Raw genomic sequence first — 25,513 nt, 5'->3', positions numbered from 1 at the left:
CATCCTCCCCAATAGCTGCAGTGTAGAATTGTGGTCCCGGAAGAGTATCTACTGGAATCCTCTTTTACATAAGTTTCATCATCCATGAGAATGAATGCACGCATCTGGCCTCTGCAAAATCCGATGATAAGCTCCCGGGCTCTGGTTTTGTCTCGTGTTTTTTCTTTCTGCTTCTTGTATGTCTTCAGGTTGTTCCGCTTCTTGATCCGCTGTACCATTCCGATCAATGTCCCAGCTTTTTTCGCCAAATCCCGTATGGACATCGATCGATTCCGGTTGATGAGGTTAATTACCTCATGGTCCAGATTTGGGTCAGATGGACCTGGTTTTCTGCCTCTTCCTGGCAAATCATCAAATTTATAGTGTTCCCCGAACTTGTTGATGATGGATTTTACGCTCGCCGGATGAATGCCGAAACGTTTCGCCACGTCATTCATCGAGATGCCCTTCTCACGCATCCACGAATTTTAACTTATTTTTGATTCGCGACATTTTGGGAGAAACGAATGTTTCAAACGTAAACAAAGCACTGGTTCACTCTTGACAAATCAAGATGCTACATACAGGTGAGCACAGTTGTGCGCGTTCACGCATTAGTTAGTAGAATTTTTAAATTTTAATTTCGAGGTTTTGGCCAGGATTTGGGGTAAAATACTCTTGTGCGAAACGTCCGGTTTGACCCGATTCGGAGAAAAGCCAGAGTTTTGTTCAGATTAATTTTATATCCTAAAACCAACAAAAAAAAAAAACACATACACAAATTGAGTTATTACCTACCATTTTTAGGTCTTGCATCCATAAACGAAATTTTAAACAAATGTTATTAACACCAAATACGATTTTTTGGAAGTCTTAAACACGATTTGATATATGTACGATGATATGCTGATGTTATTTAATAAAAAAATGTTTCAAGCGTATATATTCTTGTTTTGTTTTCAATTTGCCCGGACAAAGTATGAATTTAAGATTAAAAATTCTAAATTGAAGTGTACGAATTTTGCCTGATTTTAAAATAAAACAAAAATCTGACAAGCTTATTGTAATAGATTTCATATACCTAATTCATATCGTAAGTGTTATGCGCTCCGATGATTGTGTTGGTAAGGCATGCAAAACCCTAATCAAAATTAAGTTAAAATATTTTTTCTGAAATATTTGAACTGTTTTGTTAAATAGGTTATACTTGATTCGAACACCTCTTTAAGGGCTGGATAAGTTAACTAAATTAGATCAGAAATTACGATCGACCGAATCGATCCAAATCATAGAAAAAATTTCTCACCACTCGATATTGACAATCCCACGGGACCGGTTTGATGCGTCTCATGGGACTGAATTTTATTTCCCGTTAAAATGATGGGAATTAAATAAATATAAAAATTAAGAGATCTCAAACAATATGCTTGCATGGGAACGGGAGAACAAATCTGAGTAAGTAAGAAGAAGAGAGGAAAAAACTGTTATTTCAAAAACATTCGGTCAGGGGACAGTACCTACTTCCCCTCTTTGGAACCTCGAACCAGATAGCCAGCCGGAAGAACGGGAAGAAACCTGATTCTTCTGTTTTCCCACATCGGTTGTCCACCAGATCCGATCCCGAGACAGCAGAAACAGCAGCAGCAGCCGGTGCCTGTAATCCACTATGGCTAATCTATCGAAGGCACCCTTCTTCGTAGTTCCGCATTATCAACCCTCATCTCACTGGTTTCCATAGAGGGCTGCTGTTTGTGCAAAAGGTGAAAGATGGTGGTTGATTTAACTTGCTTATGTAGGTATCTGCCACCCCATCCCTAAAACTTTGGTCGCATCACACATCATCATGGCTGCGTCGAATGATTCATTCAAGTATCACTTGTTTTCCCATTGAGTGGAAACATATTTTATTGGCAATGCGAACTAACATTTGGGGTGGTGCGCTGCCGCCGGTACTCTACGATTAGAGATCTATGTACCTATTTTTCCGAAATTTTCATTTCCGTGTTTTCGTTAGACCAAGGTCGCACCTTTGACAAAAATAGTTTTTGTTCGCTCTCGATACAGCTGATTGAAGCTGAGAGGATTAGGTTACCAGTAAAGGACAGTGAACAGAAGGAGATGAATTAAAAGTTTGAGCAGCTGATGCATTGTAACGGTTTTTTTTTGTAAAAGAGTTTTATAAAATACTAGCAGACCCGGTAAACTTCGTCTTACCATGTTCAATTTGGCGTCCATTTTCTATTTTTCCTAGTTTTCTTTACATTTCCCTTCTTTCCCTTGACTGGAATCGTCCCGCTCAATTCTATCAAAATTTAACCAAAGAATTTAAACTCAACGGTTTTTTTTAATCCAATTTTTGTAACTTGTTCAATAAATAACTGTATGTTGATAATATGTATGTTTCATTTGCTGTATTCCATTCAGTAGATTTATTCCGTTTTGTTATATTGTTTTTAATTTCGGACAATTTTTGGAGTATTTGCCGAATATTTTGCCTAACGCAGCGCTTTCAGCTCCCAATTAGCTTTGTATGGTGTATTTTTTAGAACTGAAGAAATAAAAAAACATAAGAAAAGATTTTTTAATAACCATTTTAAAACAGCTTTTTATTCACCATCCTCATCCTTCGAAGCAGTTTGAATTAAACTCCACAGTTTCACCAAAATCATTTCCAAAAAGATTCGCCTGATACTTAAGTTATAGACTTTACACATTTCAACTTAAAGTGTTCCTAAACAGCACTTGTCATGGCATTAAATCTGGCAATTTTGTGTATTGCAAATTCCTTTTTTTTATTCAAGCAAAAAAATGCAAATTAATTCCTTTGAACTTTAACCCAATGAATCAAAGAAACGATTGGTTTTGAAAAGAGGATAACATATGTTTAGATATATTTACCTATTATTTTAAAGATTTTAATTGAAGCAGTTCTGATTTCAAAATTTCCTGAACATTGTTGGTGGTGATCTGTGATTTCATTTAGGATTACGCGGGCTTGTGATATAGCTCAGTTGGCAAGTCTGTTGTCTCCTGAGCCGATGTCCGCGAGTTCGAGCCCAAGAGTAAACATCGAACACAGTTGTACCGGATAGTTTTTCAATAACGATCCGCCAACTGTAACGTTGATAAAGTCGCGAATGCCATAAAAATGGTAAAACGACTAACATCGAAACAAAAAAAAAATAGGATTACGTTATATTTTTAAGATTTAATAACATTTAATTGAAAAGCAGATTTTCTTTTAAATTTAATAGATCGAAATGAAATAATCTGTTCAGGCTTCGATGGTTTCATGAGTTCATTTTGTTTCCTGGAAATTATCATGTTAACAAAACCTTAATGAAAATTATGTGTCTTTTTTACTGTAAATCATAATTTTCAAAAATGAAACACCGGTCAAATCCTTACGAATATCACCACAGTTCAACTTTCATATTCTCTGAAAAAAGAAATATTTTCAAAAAAAAAAAATTGTTATGTTGACAAAAAGAAATATCGAAGTATACATTTGTCCCATTTATTGGGGCAAGTGAAAACACATAGGTCTTTTTCAGATGCGTCAGTGAAAAGACTTTAAAATGAATTTAATACTTGTTCTTGTTTGTCTGTTTTATCAACTTTCAATGATATATCCTAAGTTTTTCTCCGGAATAAATTTATGCTTGGTACTTCAATTTCACTGAATGCAGTTCAACCAAAAGACCTTGAATTACAATGACCTTTATAATAATTTTGAATATCCGCTTCAGATTCAACACTCGGGATAACCTTTCTGGCCATTTTGGAGATAAAATTCTTAAATTGTAGATGTTTCATAGCTAAATGGTGCGTTTTCACTTATTCCACCTAAGAAATTACAGGAATTAATATTATTTTTAACACTTTCAGGTCATATTCAAAGTTCATCATAAAAATCAGCAGCACCTGGAATATCAATCACAAAAAAACTTTTCAACAAAAAAGTGAATCAAAAGTCTCTTCTATATAGCCAAAATATGTTAAACAAAAACACACTTTTCATGTTAAGTTCGTACTTGAATTGTGTGTAAACAAACAGTAAACGTGTAAACAGTTTTTTGATGAATGATTTAAAAAAAAGAGTTAAGTTTATTTAATAAAATTTTTTTTTGGAGCCAACCATTTTTAGATGAAGTAATAATTTATACATTTTTTGTAAAAGTTGATAGTTTGCACTTGCTCTAGTCTACTTTCTTAATTGAAAATTCTTCCGGAAAATGCATATCCTCACTTTTTGTTATTAAAAAGTAGATTATTTAATTGATAACTTCAATTTACGTTTGAAAAAATCAAATCGTTCATTCGGCCTTTTAAAACTTCAATTCTATCTAATCTATTTCAAAGAACAGACTCTTGTTGAGAGGACGTATGACCAAGTTGGTTAAAATCCTCTATAAATAAACAAAACTCTTGTTCAGTTAATGACTCTAGCGTTCTAGGCGTATTGGATTATACGAAATTGATTGTAAAGCTTCATAATTTCTTATTTTCAAACGTCCGCAAAGTGTCATAACATTATTTCATAATTATCTTTACAAAATTCATATTTTTTGGACAACAATTTACTACTTAAATTAACACGAATTAAAAACGGTTTTATTATTTGAAATCGTTTATATGGTTTTGATTCGATCGATAAAATATCAATCCGTGTCACATCTAGGCGTCATTTATTACCATGTGCTGTGTACAAATGAGCAAGAAAAAAACACATCTAGGTTGCATATCGCCCCCACGTGCATAAGAAATATAGGTACTTGGTTGAGAAATAGGCGCCCAATTTTTAAATTTCCAGCGTTCAATGAACAGTATGCTTTGGTTACTATCAACTTGCAACGACGTTTGCTAGCGACGCCTCGCCCATGGAGACGAAAAACAAACCCCTCGAAGAAAAGAAAATCTCTAAAAATGGATGCCTGACTTTTCAATTTCAGATTTTGGCAAAACAAATATTATATGTTTTATTCGATCAACAAAATGTCAACCTGAGTCACATCTAGGCGTCATTAATAACCATGTACTGTAGAAATGAGAAAGGAATCAAAAACAAAAAAAAATCATATCGCCACCACTTGCATTGAAAATATGCTTGGTTGAGAAATACGCGCCAAAATATTCTCACTGATCAGTATGCTATGCCATGGTTACTATCTTCTAATGACGTCTGCTCGCGACGCCTCGACCTTGGAGACGAAAAACAAACCGCCCAAAGGAAAAAAAAAATGTCGAAAAAATGGAAGCCATGACTTTAATTTCATTCAAAAAACTACAAATTTAATTATTACGGACAATTCATGCGACTTTCTGTTGTTTTTATTCGATATAAACCGATTCGCATGGCTACAGAATATTCTAAAAATAATTTCATTCGAATCGTTTGGGTCATTTCGGAGGAGTAGTACTACAAACACCGTTACAAGAGAATTTTATATGATAGATGGTATAAGCAAACTTTCTGTAGCTACAAATTCAATACAACATTTTCTCCAGTAAGCTGCATCTCTACTACTGTAAGTTATTTAGGCATTATCTGTTGCAGGTTGCAAAGAGATTGCTGAGTTGGACTATTACGACGGACGAGGTATGGAAAATAGAGTTTTGCAAGGAGTTGCGCAGAATTTTTCTCGCAATATTGGAAAATAACCTTGAGCACTATTATAAAGCGAAAATAAATTAGAAATGGACCAGTTTTGAACGCGTGTATGTAATCACAACTTTTTTCAATATCTATTGGTCAGTTTTTTCTACCAATACTTCGTCTTATCAAAATTGTAGGTGACTGCATCCTTCTCATTATAATTTCATGCAATTATCTCTCAATTCTTCTTTTTCAATAAGAACAGAAGAGTGAAGGCAATTTGGTTGATTTACTTAGTTGTTTCGAAACTGAACTCGATAATTTTTGTTCCACTAATAAACGTTTTTACTGGAACGGCAGCTTACGAAATCTAACCAAAACATTACAGGATTATCATGAGATTTTATTTGAAGGAAAATTGTGTTTTTTCGTTAGGCTTTCGAAACCGGTAATCTAATGATAATTCGTGAAAAAATTTGTAAAAAATATTTATCATTTTTTATAAGAAATATTCTTGGTACCTCGGCCAGCGCACACTTTTTTCAATCATGAAATTGATCAGTTTTCCCACTTATACTTCGTCAAATCTGTATTTTGGGTGGTTGCATCCTCCTCCTTCAATTTTCGCTACTTTTTGGCCCAATACTTTTCTTTTGAAAGAAACAGAGGGCAATTTGGCGGATTCAGGTGTTTCGAAATAAACCAAACTTGATTATTTTTGTGCCACTAAAAACGTAGTTACTGGAATGTCAGCTGGAAAAATTTGACTAAAACGAAGCAAAACCATCATGAAATTGAACTTCAAAAGTAGACCAGTGTTTTGAAAATTCTTGTTTTTTTTCACAGGAGCAGAGTCTTGGCAAATCATTATATTTCTAACAACACAACCAACAAATACAAACTTCAATCTGTTAAGGACCATACCACGAGCAGAAATATTATAGGACTCAACCACTGGAATTTGTTTGTTTTTCACAAGTTTTGTCATCCATCAGAACTCATCTGTCTCATTGTCTCGGTACCGGCTATACAGCTCACATGCTCTGGAATAAGCAAAAATTTGCTATTTCAGGTAAAATTTTAATGATTCATAGCTTGGCAACACTTTTAGCTTATCATAAAAACCATTTGCATGACATTTAAGAGATCTACATTTAGTTTTTCGCTTATTAAAAATTAAAAAAAATGGTATGAGCATGAACTTTCCTGATGAAGCTTAGTTCTTTTAGAAATGGGACACTTTCTTTTGCTAATAGCTCGTTTACTAGTAATTCAACATTCAAAATTCTGCTGCCTGTGAAAAGTACTATCCGACCATTTTTTTCAAAATTTTAAATTGACCCATTTTTGAGATATTTACGATGCAAGAGAAAATGAAAAAAATATTTTTACGAAGTTTCCTTCAAAATCCATCATTATCAAATTGATAGCTGATAAAACCTTTGATTATTCAAAGAATTACTGTGTGAGAGTGGTGGAAAAGTATGCAAACACTGTCAAAAATGTCCACAAAGTTCAAATCAAGCATTGGAGTGAAGCACATGATCGGTAACTACGGTTAAGGGTCATCAGGGAAGTCAAGTCTCATACCAGCATTTTTAATTTGGAATAAGCGAAAAACTAAGGGTGGATCGCTGAAATGTCCACAAAAAAATCTCCGATAAGCTGAAAGTGTTGCCTAGTAATAAGTCATTCAAACCCAACCTCAATCAACAATGTTTTTGCTAGTTCCAGAGCTCGTAAGCTATACAGCCGGTGCCAAGGCAATGGGACAGATGATTTCTGATTAACGACAAAACTTATGAAATACCCTATTTCGAACAAATTCCTGCGTTTGAATCCTATACCATGTCTGCTCGTGGCAAGGACCCGAGTATATCAAAACATGTATTTGCTAATTGTTTTGTATAAAATAAAAATATTCGAAAAAATTTTGTTCCTATGGAAAAAAAACAACAACTTTCTTAACGAAAACTTTGGTGTTCGCTGTTTTTTAAAGCCTAAAAAGAGTAACCTTAAATTGTATGTAAACTTCGCAACCTCCAATCTATACTAACCTATTATACTTTAAATTCAATCTCATGACGGATTCACTTCGTTATTGTCAGATTTTGTCAGCAGTATTCGCATTAAAAACGCTTTAAACTGGCTCAAAAATAATACAGTTTTGTCAATTTCGAACCAGCTGTATTCACTAAATTATTATCATGAATTATTATCATGATTATTATCATGAATAAAAAAAGTGTGCGCCGGCCGAGGGGAGGTACCAAGAATAAAGTGCATTTTTTTCTTACAAAAAAACGATAAATATATTTTTTAAATTTTTTCATGAATTATCATAAGATTACCTTTACTTCCTTCATAGAAAGTATTTAGATCAAACGAATGGTTTTCGAGATAAACGCATTCGTAACTGTCCCATTTCTAAAAGAACTAAGCTTTATCCCTAAGTTTTTAATCATGTGCTTCTCTCCAACATACGATTTGAACTTTGTGGATATTTTTGACAGTGTTTGCATACTTTTCCACCACTCACGCACAGATTTTTTTTTGAATAATCAACAATTCTGCCGGTTATCGATTTCAAAATGATGGATTTTGAAGGAAACTGTCCAAAATATTTTTTCTTTTTCTCTTGCATCGTACATATCTCACAAACATGTTAGTTAAAAAATTAAAGAAAAAAAAAATAGTTCAGTTAGTAATTTTCACAGACAACAAAATGATGACAAAATTTTGTATGTCCAATTACTAGGAAGTTAGCTATCAGCAAAAGAAAGAGTGCCATTTTTAAATGAACTAAGCATATTGTAGGATTTGACTGTTGAAATTTGTTTGAAACTGTTTTTTACTCAGGTTTCGTCAGTTATCAAGTCGTTAATGAAGGATTTGTGAAGAAATTGTGCAATTTTATATTTATATTTTATACTTGTATCTTAAATGTCAGAAATCGCGTAAGTTTAAAAATGTACATCTAATAGACGGAACAGTACTCTTTATATACACGCTCCTTTTTTAAACTCAAAATTAGGTAGTTTTGGTTCAACACAGCACTTCAGTGGCAGCCCTCAACTTTGAGTTCGACTAGGCAATCGCAAAACTAAGTTCTGATAGGCATACTCAACACTAAGTTCGGCAGCCGAACTCACGTTTACCCTTTTTAATCGAGGGTTGTTTATTTTCAGGAAATTAAAGGATGGTTAAAATTTATTGTACCCGGATGTTGCTGTTCCGGTACATTGCATTGCAATTACACAGCGGTGGAAAGTTTTGACACTCCTGGTCAAAGAAAACTTTCGGATGTTACTTTCCACGGGAAGTAAAAAAACATCTGGAAGTTTCCGGACATTCCAAGCCGCTCATCATTTATGATGACAATGGCGGATAGTCTTCCGGTAATTGTTCCGGAAAGACAAACTTTTACGTCGTGTTCGTTGTTTGCTGTTCCGGTTCGAAGTGAACTCGCCAAGTGTTTTCAGTCCAACAAAGAAAGTTCAATTTTTAGCTCATAAGGTCGAACTCAACTTTGCTTCCTCGCCGAAGGAAAAAAAGGTATCAATTTTGAGTTCGCAGTTCGAACTCCATTTTGAACCATCGCAAGGAGAAAAAAGGGTACTTAACTTTAAGTTCATACAATCAAACTATATTTTGAAGCTCGGTCATACTTAATTTTGAGTTAAAAAAGGAGCGTATACCATCGGCGTTGGTGAAGTGATTGGAGTTCTCGTGATCTTAGTCAGTGATCATGAGATGGAATTTTGAGCATGACATACATACATCAACCCGCTTAAGCTTCAGCTTTTGTAAAATGAATGATTGAGCAAAACTGATCAACAAAGTTGAGTTCTCAGTTCTACTACACGCCAAGCGACATAATGAACAATTACAGATGGTTGACATGTTCTTAAAAAAAATCAATGTTGTAACAATTTTCCCCGATAAGTTGATGCAAATTTTTGCTACACCACTCGAAAAATTTATTTACCTTACTTTGAAACGTACTAAAATCTTTTTTACTAAAACACATGTTAAATTTTTGTTGGACCTTTAATTTTTAACTCGACAGTAGAGTTCCATTAACACAAAAAATATTTTATTCTTTTTTTTTCTATTTCTATTTTTGTTTATTTTTAGAGGATTTTAACCTTTCCTTTAACCTTTTCTGTCTATTTTATTGGGTGTACCTTTTTAATGTAGTTGAGATAACAAAATATCAAAATATCAAAAATGGATCACTGGAATCTCTAACAAAAATCTAATGTTCAATTAAAATGTGCCATATGATGCAAAACGACAATGCTGTTACCTTTGAAAATTAAAAAAAATGTTATTGAACTTTTGATGGAAAATTAAACAAAATGTGACATAAAGATCTTTTTTCGTCATTTCAAAATATTTTCTACATGAAAAAAATAATTATCCAAAAACTTTATTTATTTATTATTAACTTTTTATAGAAAAAGTATTCTAAATTGTTACCTATTGTTTTCATTTAAATCTTGAGTTCAAAAAGATAAGTTTTCAACTAAATGAATCGTGATCACATTTTTTTTTTAAACGAACACAAACACATTCAGGATCTCAATGAAACTTTAAGTTTCTTCGAAGAGATTCCTTTTACTTAACTCTAAGCGTTCATATTACGAGGATATGATGGTTAGCATCTTACAAATGCTAAAACCACCAACCCACAGAAAATGTACTGTGTATGTCGTGACCGAGATTCGATATCATACCCGCTGGCTTAGAAGATTTTAAGATTATCCTCTACACCAGGCCTGCCCAACCTTTTTTTATCACGGGCCAAATATCGAAATCCATCTCAACTCGCGGGCCAGGGATGCTATACTGTTAAAAACGGGATATCTTTCATAAAGTTTATATTGAAATTGGAAACATAAATTTAGGATTGTGAATACTCTCAGAAATGTATTTTAAATCATTTATTTATTGAAAATTTATTTGAGTTTTAAAACAGAAGAAGTCAACAACATTGAAATTTAATGAGAAATTTGGAATTGATGGTTGCTCTCCAACACTCGTTGCATATTGATCCCACAAGTTGATACCGAGACCCGCAAAGATGATTCCAAGTTATCGTCTATCAAAGATTAACGGGAGTAGCTTTTAACTGCTTTCATCCTTGAAAAGAGCTGCTCACAAAGAAATGTACTTCCAAACAGGGAAAGCATCTTCATCACATGCTGGCGGAGAGTAGGATAGTTTTCTTCATTCACTTGGTCGCGGTAGAAATCGACGAGAGGAGTATCGTGAAACTTCGATTCGAGCTCATCGTTACATTGAAGATCGATTATCTCCAATTGGAATTTTTCGGGAATATTACAATCAACGATAAATAGCGTTGAGAAAATTGTTATTTCCGTACTGTATTCACGGAAATCACCGAAGTGCCTTGCAAATTCTTGTTAAAGGGCTTCGATTTTTGCAGAATATCTTCTCGTTTCACACGGGTTATTTTCAGCAAAAAAAGGAACGTGCTCCAAATTACCAGCAATAATTTGGCAACACCAGAGCTTCAATTTGGTCTCAAAACCTTTGATGTGGGAAAAAATATTCCCACGTGCTGATCCTTACCTTGCAATTTAGTGTTCAAGTCGTTGAGATGTTTGGTAATATCCACCAAAAAAGCCAAATCACAAATCCACTTAGGGAACATCCATAAATGACGTAGCATTTGAGGGGGAGGGGGGGAGTTTAACTTTATGTGACGATGTGTGACGAGAGGGGGGGTAGGGGTTCAAGTAAAGCTACGTAGCTTTGATTAAATATCGAAAAAAAAAATCAAAATTGAGCAAAATTATGCCTAATTCAATCCAGTCTGAACATGTAGCTTTTGACTCCTACTGCCCGACTGTTTTCAAGCGTATCAAGGAGCGTACATGCAAGAAATGCAATTTATAGTTTGCTTCAAATGTTCTCCAAAAGGAGCATAGCAAAATCCACAAGGCCCCAGCCTCGGATAGAAAGATTCGTCCAAAGCGAATTGTAGGCAAAAGAGAACAAGAAGTGCTGGTCATCACTCCGGAGAAAGAAAAAAATCGAAAAAAAGCTACGTCATTTATGGACGTTCCCATAGGGTCGTTGATTTTAGCAGTCGATTTCCCTTTGTCCTGCAAGAACAAGGCAATTTCCTTCCGAAACGAGTAAAACCGCTCCAGCATAGCCCCACGACTCAACCAACGGACCTCGCAATAATACAGCAAATCACCGTATTCAGCTTCCATTTCGGTCAACATCTGTTGGAACAGGGAATGGTTAAGACCTCTGGCCTTGATGAAATTGATTGTCTTAACGACGAAAGCCATAACGTCCGGAATATTGAGCGTCTTAGCACAAAGGTTCTCTTGGTGTATAATGCAGTGTGCTGAGATTATATCACTATCCTTGCAGCTGTTTTTCCTTTCAAAGGAGTGCTACAACTTCAGTGTTTTTTCCCAACCATCGATGGAGCTCCGTCAGATGTAAGACCATTCATATTAGTAAAAGAGAGCCCAAGATCCTTCATGCAGGTCACGACAGCTTCCATCAAGTCTTTTCCGGTAGTAGTGCCTTTCATTGGAACTAGAGCTGCCATTTCCTTAGTGATCTGAAAATTGCAGTCGATTCCTCTGATGAAAATAGCGAGCTGAGCCGTATTTTTAACATCGGTGCTCTCATCCATAGCCAGAGAGTAAAATTTGAAGATGGAAACCCGTTCACGCAGTGTGGTTTTCAGGTCATCCCCAAGAACTTGTACTCTCCGAGTAACCGTGTTCCTGGACAGACTTATGTTATTGAAGGCAGCTTTTTCCTTGGGACACACGATGCTCACTACAGAAACGCTTTCAGAACAGATCAAACAAATCGGCTTTTCTTTAAGAAGTGTGAAAAAATACTTCTCTTGCCATTCGTCATTAAAACACGGTGTTCCGCGTCAATTTTTCGTTTTTTGGACGCACTAGCCATGCTGCTTCCGGATTTGCGGTTCTTTTAAAATTCAAACTGATATTTTCACCACTCAGTCAGTACTACACAACACCGTTTCTCGAATGAAGCGAATGTATCAAACTTTTCTGACGTATGCTAACACAATGTGTGTGTGAATGAATGTTCTTACGTTTGCGGTAGCAAACCTTGTGCAAGAACAGCAAGAACCGTGGGAGCATCCTTTTAGTTTCACTAATACTACTGCACATTCATCACAACGGTATGTCAAACCTTGCATGATAAAATAAGCTTACATAACTGTCCGAGTTAAAGTCGTCCAACAGGTATGGATAATATATTTCGTTGGAACAAAATATTGAGTAGGGTAACGGACTTATTTTGGACCGGGTACATATTTTGGACCACCTTGTAACATTTTGCCAATATTTCTCTCATAAATCATGTTGTTCATAAAAATTTTGACCAAATATAGTTAAGCTACTTCTTATGATTCTAATCACATCCAAAATTTTATTTAAGTAAGTTGTTAACGGAGAGAAAATTGAAAATAAAGTTATGATTTTTCACAGTTGAACCGAATCAGGGCCATTTCAGGAGGACGTGTTATTATTGGAGTCAACTTTCAAGAGGTTTGCTGCATAGCTGTGATGAATTTTACAAATACAAACATGTTCACAGCTATCATAAAACACGTGAAAACTATTTTGCAATCTCGAAAAAGCAATATAACTGGTTTTAATAGCAATTTGACCCATGTCGAAAATAGGTCTTACTTTATTCCTTAGGGACTTATTTTGGACCACTCAACATAACCTGGGTATTAAACTTGCTGTTAAATGTTCATGAACGTAATAAGACGTTGTACGACGATATGAAAGAATTATGCACACTATTTCAATCACTCATTATGAATAAAATTTGGAATTTAAGTATGATTTTATTTAATCAACTCGTCAAAGCCCAAACTCGCCATTAGACGAGGTTCACTTTAATCGGCATAAAACCAAGCCAATCATAGTTTCAACTTACTTTTTGTGCATTATGCTTTTAATCACGTTAATCTAAAATCTACATCAATGGCAACTGTTTAATATGCAGTTATTAAAAGCTACAGCTTAAAGAAGCCTCAAAACATGAAAACTTGGACTTGCACCAATTTTTTATTAAGTCATTGTTTTTTATTTATTTATTTATTGTCGTCAATCAATTGTAGACCGTTTCATTTACAAATACGTTTATAACTAGTTATATACTATGCCTAATTAATCCGGAAGAATTGTTTTTTAAGTTTATTTCTGTTCATTGTAACATCTAGATTTTCATAATACATATTATAGCAGGACATCATTCTGTTAATTGGTACATTTTTGGCATAATTTGTTCTGTGACTGTTGATGTAAAATAAATTCCGGTTTCTTAAAGATCTAGTGGGAGCATAAAAGTTAAGATTTTCTAAAATTTCAGGAGCATTTACTTTTTGAGTCACAGTATCATTTATGAAGGCTATCATTGCAAACTCTCTTCGTTTTTTCAGTGTGTTTAAATTAATAAGCATGCATCGAGATTCATATGATGGAAGGGGTAAAGTCGTCCAGCCTAATTTACGCAAGGCAAACAACAAGAATTGCTTTTGTACTGACTCAATACGATTTATGTGAACTTCTTGGTATGGAGACCACACAACACTGCAGTATTCAAGGAGGGGCCTAACATAAGCTACATACAAAGTTTTTATTGTGTAAGGATCATTAAATTGCAGACTAAATCTTTTGATAAAACCAAGCATATTACTTGCCTTGTAGGTAATATTATTAAAATGAACAACGAAGGTTAGTTTAGAGTCCAATAAGATTCCTAAGTCTCTCACTTGACTACACCTTTCAACTTTATTTTGACCTAATTTTACTGATTCTTGTCTCATTAGTTGCTTTCTCGAAAATGATATTGAGTTACATTTTTTACATTAAGCTCTAGTAAACATTTTTAACACCAGGTATAAAAAAAAATTAAGTCAACGTTGAAACACTTCAATATCCGATGGTTTACGTATTTCCAGAAAAATTTTCATATCGTCTGCGTAAATTGAAACATTTAAATCTTTTAAGATGTAGTCAACATCGTTAACAAATAAAATAAACAGTAACGGGCCAAGATGAGAACCTTGAGGAACACCTGATGTTACATTTACAACTGGTGACAGACTTCCTTCAAATCCTACTCTTTGTGTTCTACCAGTTAAATATGACTGGATCCATTGCAAAAGTCTATGATTAAACCCAAGCTTAGCTAACTTGAAAAGTAACAAAGGAATGTCGACCCTATCGAATGCTTTACTGAAAATGCATAACTTGTATCGAAACGTTCTTTTACCCCACCTCTGGGGCAAAGGTTTGAATGCTGTGGGGTATAAATACGACCCTTCAAAATTCCACCAGTCAAGTGAAAAATTATTTTATTTAAATCTTTGCTTCCAGCAGCATCTTCTGTGTTCGCATCTAATACAAATCCTATACATGAGCGAAAAAACTGCTCGAATTTGGGGTTCTTCTTTAAATGTCGATTCTCAACATGTTCACGAAATTCACTTCTCATCATGTTTGCGAAATTTTCGTGCGAGCAGCTGTTTGTAGAAACAAAACTATGCGCAGATGTTTCCAGTGTATTTTTGAAAAAAGAAAAAAAAATCAGTTCAGATATCTTTGATGGACCCTGTATATCATTCGTACTTTCGCCCCATTTGCGATTAGTACTTTTGCCCCTCCAAGACCTCTTGTGATTCTCAGTTTATCGTGCCAAACAGAGACACATGAATAATTTGCTTTCACATTTGCTTTCGATTTAAAAAGTGGAAAAAAGTGGAAAAAGTGGTAGAAATTTTGACACTTACGGCACATTTTGAAAATTTTCCCATGCAAAAACATTTTCAAGATCTGTGGACTTATAGTTTTTTTACAACACGTGTTGTATTTTCGCATGCTGTGATGCAAAAATAGCAATATTTCTATCACATACGGCTGAAATAGAAACAGTGTTGTAAAAAAATACAACGCCCCAAGATCTTGAAAACAATTTAGTATGGTAAAATTTTAAAAATGTCATAATTTCTACCACTTTTTCCCAACACCAGTGAACTTGCTCTAAGTAGGCATCAACCAAAATATCCAGTAGCAACTGCGTCAAAATTATTTCTAACAAATAACATGCATCAGCCATAGGCAAATATTTGATCGCATAAGGTCTTCACACCGGCTCTGGTATCTTGAAGAATAAAGCATCCTAGAAGGTACTTTTGTCAGCTGGGTTCAAAAAATGTATCCGACTCACCAGTTTACTTTAACATAAGTCCCACCTTTCGGTTCTGTTTTCACAAACAAACGGTACATCGCCAAAGCATTTGCAAACATTGCAGTTTCAGTTTGGTTGTAGGACCTCGGCGCGTAAATCATTGATCCCAGCTTGGAATTGTTGAGTTTTTTTTTTGTGAAACTTCAAGCCAAACAACAGGCGGTCATTCATAAAATCTGGTCCTGCCCTGTTCTCATGACAGACGATTCGTCTCCAAGGAGCTCACCAGACAGTCGATCTGATTCAGTTGCAACACGGGTGCATTTCGATACCCATCGAGTTTGCATGTGCATGCCTTGAGTGAATCAATGGACTATTTGTTGGTTTTTGATTGATCCCAACTCTTCGAATGTCGGCAATGGTAGGCCAGTGGAAAGACCGAGGAAGGAGGGTTTGATTTGATTTAGATAAATTGGATCAACACGCATTATCGATTCACATTTCTACCCAGAGCGTATTGCGCAACTTTCGTTTAGTACAGTTTAGCTTCTCGTTTTATCTTTTTATTGAATTGCACCTGGTCAATTTGGGAATGGATCTGTGCATAATGGACAATAAGTAAAAGTGCATTTCGATCTGATGTCTTCGTTGCACCCATTTTCTATAGGGAAACTCCAAATCGAACCAAATTGATCCAATTTACCACTTCCAATAATGATGTCTACGAAGCCCAATCAAATTTCCCACGATCTCCTACTCACTTTGTAGGCCGTGTGCTGCTCACGTTATAATCTAGAGCAATCGAGAGGAATAAAACAAAAAAGCACTGAACACGACAAATAAAGCCCTCCCGAACAGCTTCCAGCGATTTGAAATTGATACCCTAATTCCGTCCACATCAACACACTCTCCTTCTTCGTGTCTATTTTTTTCCGCCCAAGTTGTGGCGATTTGGTCCTCTGCCGCCTCAACATCAGAGTGAAGCCGGAGAATTGAATCAATATTTACAATTCAACGGTTGAATTTCGAAGGGGAGCACTTTTTCCCAAACACCCAGTCAGACATGCTGGGTGGTGCTGAGAGATTTTACGTTTTAGAGGTTCCCCTTAGTCAATCCTCAAACGAGCTGGTAACTGCAACAGTTTAACATACATGAATGGCTAAGTGACTTGATTCGGGTGTCTTGTTTTTTTCTCATTTCACCTAGTTGACAATCGTCGATTTTTGAATCACGCAACTTTTGATCAGCTTTCCTCAGGGTGGTGTTTTGATTCCTCTCACAGGGATTAGTACAGCCTGTTTAAAACTGTAAAAGTGAATGCGTGAGAAATGAATGTCTCTTTATTTTTTAAAATAAAAAGAATGACAAAAATGACAAAAATGACAAAAATGACGAAAATGACAAAAATGACAAAAATGACAAAAATGACAAAAATGACAAAAATGACAAAAATGACAAAAATGACAAAAATGACAAAAATGACAAAAATGACAAAAATGACAAAAATGACAAAAATGACAAAAATGACAAAAATGACAAAAATGACAAAAATGACAAAAATGACAAAAATGACAAAAATGACAAAAATGACAAAAATGACAAAAATGACAAAAATGACAAAAATGACAAAAATGACAAAAATGACAAAAATGACAAAAATGACAAAAATGACAAAAATGACAAAAATGACAAAAATGACAAAAATGACAAAAATGACAAAAATGACAAAAATGACAAAAATAACAAAAATGACAAAAATGACAAAAATGACAAAAATGACAAAAATGACAAAAATGACAAAAATGACAAAAATGACAAAAATGACAAAAATGACAAAAATGACAAAAATGACAAAAATGACAAAAATGACAAAAATGACAAAAATGACAAAAATGACAAAAATGACAAAAATGACAAAAATGACAAAAATGACAAAAATGACAAAAATGACAAAAATGACAAAAACGACAAAAATGACAAAAATGACAAAAATGACAAAAATGACAAAAATGACAAAAATGACAAAAATGACAAAAATGACAAAAATGACAAAAATGACGAAAATGACAAAAATGACTAAAATGACAAAAATGACAAAAATGACAAAAATGACAAAAATGACAAAAATGACAAAAATGACAAAAATGACAAAAATGACAAAAATGACAAAAATGACAAAAATGACAAAAATGACAAAAATGACAAAAATGACAAAAATGACAAAAATGACAAAAATGACAAAAATGACAAAAATGACAAAAATGACAAAAATGACAAAAATGACAAAAATGACAAAAATGACAAAAATGACAAAAATGACAAAAATGACAAAAATGACAAAAATGACAAAAATGACAAAAATGACAAAAATGACAAAAATGACAAAAATGACAAAAATGACAAAAGTGACAAAAATGACAAAAATGACAAAAATGACAAAAATGACAAAAATGACAAAAATGACAAAAATGACAAAAATGACAAAAATGACAAAAATGACAAAAATGACAAAAATGACAAAAATGACAAAAATGACAAAAATGACAAAAATGACAAAAATGACAAAAATGACAAAAATGACAAAAATGACAAAAATGACAAAAATGACAAAAATGACAAAAATGACAAAAATGACAAAAATGACAAAAATGGCAAAATGACAAAAATGACAAAAATGACAAAAATGACAAAAATGACAAAAATGACAAAAATGACAAAAATGACAAAAATGACAAAAATGACAAAAATGACAAAAATGAAAAAAATGACAAAAATGACAAAAATGAAAAATATGACAAAAATGACAAAAATGACAAAAATGACAAAAATGACAAAAATGACAAAAATGACAAAAATGACAAAAATGACAAATTTTAAAAAATAGAAAAAATGACAAAAATGATAAAAATTAAAAAAATGACAAACATGATAAAAATTAAAAAAAATGACAAAAATGACAAAAATGACAAAAATGACAAAAATGACAAAAATGACAAAAATGACAAAAATGACAAAAATGACAAAAATGACAAAAATGACAAAAATAATAAAAATGATAAAAATATATAAACTTTGAAATGTTTTATTCATTGGCTGATATTTTCTCTATCAATTATCAATTGTTGATATCAAAAAAGATTCCTTAAATCTTTTGGAAGCGTTTTTGATATCTCGGTTAATGTTTTATAAAGAAAAATCTCTCAATAATATGTAAGATGTGTAAGTTGTACCTCCAATCTGTTCTGTCACAATTACTCTGGTTCAGTCTATGTTTGCATTTTCAATAAAATTCTAAGCCCCCCGTTCTTGAACAATTGCCTGTTTTAATTTTTATGAAGCTGAATCACAACAGTTTATTAATCATAATCGGTGCCGCCCTTTGATCTTGGCTCTTAGCTTAGTTGCCAATGCGCAACGTTTACAGCCATTGAACTAAACCCCAATTAATTAATTTTCCACCCCATTTATCGGGTACGCTTTGGCGAAGTCGTCGTCAGGAGAAGTTCATTCGGTACATCGATTTCGATTCCTTTTTCGTCTATCTCATCGTCTCTGCCTGTGACACAACAATTACTTTTCAATTAATAGGCAAATTGTAGCTTCGACAACCACCCGCCGAGATTTTAACCTATACCTTTTGAGGTTTAAAAGAACAACATCGATTTTGCAATGTTTTGGCTCGCGCGCGCTCGTTCCTTCTTACAATGTCGAAGATCTAAAGTTGAACCGGAGTTAGAATCATAGGACAAACTTCTTCGACTAGCGCCACATGCTTCTGCCCACGTGTCTGGCTGCCGTCGACGACCAATATGACTCATTTGATGGCGTTCCGGACTCCGGAGTGGAAGCTCTGCTACAACAGTTCAGCTACTCTTCCGTCGAGATTTTGTTCCGATGACGATGGTGAGGTGACATTGCATTTTATACGCTTTGTTTGTCGAGCTGTCAATCGATTGTTTATTCATTTGGTTCAGCGATTGTCAAACGGGTGGCTCGACGAGGACAGAATCTAAGATCTATAAGAGGCACGTTCGCAATCAATATCAGATTTCACACTTGAACCTCACGACGACGACGACAAGACGACGGACGCCTGCCTTTGATTCAGAACCCAGAATCCAGATCTTGGAAGCGTAGACCGTTTTTCTTACAACAATGGCACAACAAAAGTCCTATCGAAACAGGTGAGAATATTGATTTACGGCCTGGCCGTTAATGATTGTTCACGCCTGGCTTAGGCAGCAGTTTGATCTCGTTCTGTCGTTCGGTCGATTCATACATTTGGGACGGGACACACCGAGCAGAGAGAATGCACCGAAACCGGTAAAATTTATTAAACAGCTGAATTATGCAAAATTGTTTCGACTCCTACGCATGACCGTGATGGAGCTCACACCACCTGAGTCGCATGGCACCGAGCGAGCTAAGAGGTGCCGGATGGTCGCCACAGATTGATTGAGAAGGAACCATTATTATTACAGTGTCGATTGTTGATTTTTCATTGAGTTCACCCGAATCCATCAAAGATCGTCCGATCGAACCTTGATCAATGGTAACGGGATGTGAAACTAACGTCTCATTCCAAGCATTGAATGAAACTTTTAGAACGTTGTGACCATCACCAAGCTGGGTCGAAATGGCTATATTAATTTTGTTTGACATTATCCGACAAATCAGCAAACAGCAGCGTCGCGTCGTAGTGGTGTCAACACGAAACAGTAATTTATTTTCAGTGACAGGTTCGCTAAAAGTGACAAATTATGCATTTTCAACGGCTCATTGAAAGTTGATAACTTAATTTGGGGCCGATTGCCTGCCATTTGCAAATTGGGGACAAATTACTATGCTGCCTTTTCAATTTTATCGACTCAAAACTGATCTGTTGGTGCTAACAAATCTTGATATATCAGTTTCGGAGAACACGCAAAGATAATCATATTCAAACATAGTATAGGCGTGATACTACACCCATAGAAGAGGTTGCCAAAATCCAATGCCTATTAAGCAAATCTCTGTATCGAAAATGCGCTGAAATGTGCACTGTGCCAATGATGATAGGTTTAAAAAGCACTACTGGCATAAGGACTCGAGCTCGAGCCAACCAAAATGATGTATGACCACTAAATTCAAGCGAAACAAAAAAAATCCTATAACATTTTCGACACTTTCACACACTTTCCTACAAAAGTACGCTCGCTTTCTTAAATACATTTTCATGAGCAATAGATACGTATTTCCTATAGCATTAATTTTTCACCAAAAAAGAAATATTCTTTTCATCCTTACAGAAATATTTAAAGATGTTTGGTTTTGATCACCGCACTTTTCTATGTTTTTATGATTGATATTTTTTCGGTGATTTATTTAGGACGTCTTAATAAATCACCGAAAAAATATCAATCAAAGAAAACTATAGAAGTATTTAAACAAAAACACCTACATAGATTCTCAAGTGACGAAAATGTTATAATTTTCAAGCACCAGGAAGACCAGATCTTTGATTCATATTAATCTATGATGTACGCACTGTAACGTGATAAACACATTGTTCCTCAATTTTACACCATCACTATTTTTTTTATTTTTCACCTAAATCTATTTTAAAACACGTTTCAACTTTAATTTGTTGACTTGGGGCGAACAGAGCACAATTAATCAGGATACGATGAGCGTTTTCTGCCGTAGCATCTAGCAGCTTATTCAGCTCGATGTAGTCAACGAAATAATAGAGCTACAGCTTGACTTGATTCGTCTGACGATTTGGCCTATTGGTTAGACGTCGGAGAGGTAATCAGTAGGCTCGAATTCGATTCCTGTTCTAGAAGATTTTTTTTTATTTACTTTTCATGATAGATTATTTTGATTGTTGCTTTTCATGACTGGTAGCATCTTGGCGGGTGATGCAAAGCACCAAAAACATAATGTATGAGTGTGTGTGAATTACTTGTCATACATTATTTTTGCATTGCCTTGTTTGATGGATCTACTCCTCACCGTTTAGTGTAAAATGCATCGATCATGAATGGTGAATGAAAAAAAATCACCTCAAACAGGAATCGATCTCGAGCCTACCTCGGACGTCTAACCAATAGGCCAAATCGTCAGACGGTACAAGTCAAGCTGTAGCTCTATTACTCAGTTGACTACATCGAGTCGAATTTGCTGCTAGAATCCCCGGCAAAAAAGCTCATTATGCCTTCATTAATGGTGCTCATACTGCCTCGGGGGGTTTCTCATTATGCCCCTACAGAGACTGATTTTCAGCTTTCGGCAAAAATTTAAAATGCATTTTTAAACGTTTTTATCTACTTTTTCAAGTATCAGCCTATTAGGAAATAGACTTTTTAGTGTCTGAACACGAAACAATGATGTAAGTCACATATTATAGCTGTCTTCCTTAAGGTGGCCATTATGCCCTTATCTCCCCTAGTGCTTTTTCAAAGATACTGTTTTCGGCACAGTGCAAATTTGAGCACATTATCGGCACAGAAATCTGATAAATAGGCATTGGATTTTTGCAACCTCTTTTATGGGTGTGGTTTCAGAGAAAACATTACGATGATTTTTTCCCTTGAATCCCGCGCTAGAAAAAAATCATTTAAAAATTTATCATATCCAAATTTAAACGTTCGTCGCCACGCTCATTTTGGTAGTTTTACTAGCCGGGCCCAAAGTGAGAAAGTAAAGAAGGAGTACTCCAAGATTTGCAACGTGTTGGTAAACTGAGCAGCTAACTTGAGTAAGAGAGCGTCACCCGTTTTTTGATGTAACGGAGCCTCCCAGGAAATACACCCATCCCTCGTATATGGGTCCCATGACGACGATCGTGATCGTGTATTTGCAATTGGCGTTGAGGACCAAAACTATTTTAAAAGGGTGCGAAATAAGAATAGCACCTCAGAGGTGAACTAGCCTGTGGCTGAAAACCTCTTAAATAAAGACAAAAAAAAGAATAGCACCACTAGTGTTTTTCAACAAAAAAAAGATTATTTCTAAAAATTTACCGTGTAAAAGTAAATATTAATGCTACTACAAATTATTTGAATAAATAACAATATTTTAAGAAGTTTTCTAGAATTTCAAATATTTTCAAAGTTTTTAAAATGGGGTTTTAAGAGATGCTCCTCTAGCGTTTAGGAATTTGATACTTGGGCTATAATCTATATATATAAAAATGAATGTTTGTCTGTCTGTCGGACAGTAGACTCGGAAACTACTGAACCGATCATCGTCAAAATTGGCATCTGAGGGTTTTTGGGGCCGGCGGTGGTTTCTATAATAGTTACAACCCCATCCGACTTAAGGGAGGGGTGGCTCCCATACAAAATTTGTAGTTGTTCGAATCAAATTAAAGTCATGACATCCATTTTCTCGAGATTTTTTTCCATTGGGCGGTTTGTTTTTCATCACCATGGTCGAGGCGTCGCGACCCAACGTCGCGAGAGGATAGTAACCATGGCATAGCATACTGATCAGTGGGAATATTTTGGCGCGTATTTCTCAACCAAGCATATTTTCTATGCAAGGCGTGGCGATATGAAGCCTTGATGTGATTTTTTTTTCTACTTGATTCCTAGCTCATTTGTACAGCACATGGTTATGAATGACGCCTAGATGTGACCCAGATTGACATTTTGCCGATCGAATAAAAACATTTACATTTTTTTTTGCCAAAATTTGGAATTGAAAGTCATGGCATCCATTTTTAGAGATTTTCTTTTCTTCGAGGGTTTGTTTTTCGTCTCTCTGGTCGAGCAAACGTCGTCGCAAGTGGATAATAACCAAAACATACTGTTCATTGATCGCTGGAAAAATTCAACTTCTCAACCAAGTACCTATATTTCTTATGCACGTGGGGGCGATATGCAATCTAGATGGGTTTTTTCTCGCTTAATTTTACACAGCACATGGAAATAAATGCCGCCTAGATGTGACACGGATTGGTATTTTATCAATCGAATCAAAACCAATCGAAAGATTTGCAAAAATAATCCCATATTTAGTACGTGTAAATGTAGGTAGCATTTGTTGTCTAAAAAATATAAATTTAGTTCTGATGCTAATGATATAATGGTATGACACTTTGCGGACAATTAAAAAAAAAAAATACAAAAAATATAGAATTTACATACAATTTTTTAACCCATTCCGCCTACAAGGTTATTTTTGAATCATATTGATAACAGAAATATGAATAAGATGGTTTGCACAGAGGTAGATCGGAAATATTTTGTTTATCATGTAAAAATGTACTTAACTAAAGTTTTATCAAGCGCCATTTAAAGTTAAAGAAGATCGAAAAATCCGATCTGACACATGAACTGATCAAGAGCTTTTTCTTTAAATTAGATAAGATAGGACTGACGTGTGCATAAGTGAAAGGTATAAGCGGAATAAACTGATTTTTATTGACCAAAAGTGAGGAAATTCATTTTCCAAAGGAATTTTCTTTCAAGGTACACTAGAGCATGTTCAAACGTTCAACTTTTCTCTGTTACAAAAAAATAAAAAATTATGTTTTCTTCTAGAAATTGTTACTTCAGCCCAAATATACAACTGAAACGAATCTAGAAATGAAAATGGAAGCTTTTTATTTTAAATAATTCTGAAAAAACACCGTACTTTTTACTTACATACCAATTCAAGTACGTACTTAACATGAAAAGTGTTCTGTGTTACATGGCTACATAAAAGAGACTTTTGATCCGCTTCTTTTTTGAAAAGTGAGACTTTAGAACTGATATACAACTGGAAGCAAAATTTTTATGAGAAATTTTTAGTATACCTTTAAAGTGTTCAAAACAATATTCCCTCCTGTCAACTTACACGGTGGGGTAAGAGCAAACGTCAAACTTTCAAGAAATTTATCTTCAAAAAGATTCAATATGTTGGAAAGACCAGAAGGGGTATTACGAATATTTAAACTGAAGCGGATATTTAAAATTCTCAAATGTCTTTGTAAATGAAGGTCATTTGCTTTGAACAGCATGTGTGAAGTAACAAACATAAATTTATACGGCAGGAATACTGCAGATATGATGAATGAAACTTGATAAAACAAACAATCAGAAATACGTATTAAATTCATTTTAAAGCCATTACTCTGACGCATCTGATAATAAGCTTTGCATCTACACTTGCCCCAAAGAAATTTGCACTGTTTAAAATCGATAATTTTCATACCATGATAAGTGCTGTTCGGGAAAACTTCAAGCTATAACGTCTCATGTCCACGAGTTTGGCATATAACGAAACAGTTTTTTAACATATTTTTTGCGCAAAAAGGATAGATATTCAAACTGATCCGAAAGGCGAGGATGATGAAAAAAGCTGTTTGAAAATGGTTATTAAAAATCTAACACAGAATAATAGGAATATACTCAAAAAACTGTCCCGATTCACGCTATTGATCGGTTTTCAAAATTCGATCTCCATAAATTACAATATGCAATAAATTCCAATATGCGAATATTTTTCTTTCAATTAGAAATTTATGTAAATTCGAGCCGGGTAAATCAGCCTACCAGATGGGGGAGCTCCCATGTAAGTTAAAGATAAACAGCTTCTCAAAGAAGAGACCATATTTTAAAAGAAGGTTTTTTTTTGCGTACGGATATTTGGCATAACTCAAAAATAGACGTGACAAATATTTTTATAGAAGTTCGTAACTTCCTACTTTGGGAAAAAAGGTGGAAAATCCA

General features: G+C 34.7%; 1 protein-coding gene across 1 annotated transcript; it reads right to left on the bottom strand.

Moving 5' to 3' along the window:
- Positions 1-1,649: 1,649 nt before the first annotated feature.
- LOC129741531 (protein FAM200A-like) lies at positions 1,650-15,972 on the bottom strand. The gene is made up of 4 exons (XM_055733271.1): positions 15,851-15,972; positions 12,039-12,420; positions 11,653-11,835; positions 1,650-1,724 (listed from the first exon to the last, which is right to left on the bottom strand). Exons 1-4 carry the CDS (start codon positions 15,970-15,972, stop codon positions 1,650-1,652), a joined length of 762 nt encoding a protein of 253 aa, XP_055589246.1.
- Between the last annotated feature and the right edge of the window lie 9,541 nt (positions 15,973-25,513).

This window comes from Uranotaenia lowii, chromosome 2, assembly GCF_029784155.1.
Source record: "Uranotaenia lowii strain MFRU-FL chromosome 2, ASM2978415v1, whole genome shotgun sequence".
In the NCBI taxonomy this organism is placed as follows: Eukaryota; Metazoa; Arthropoda; class Insecta; order Diptera; family Culicidae; genus Uranotaenia; species Uranotaenia lowii.
Note: the sequence above shows the minus strand (reverse complement) of the source record. Positions and strands in the feature narration are given on the sequence as shown.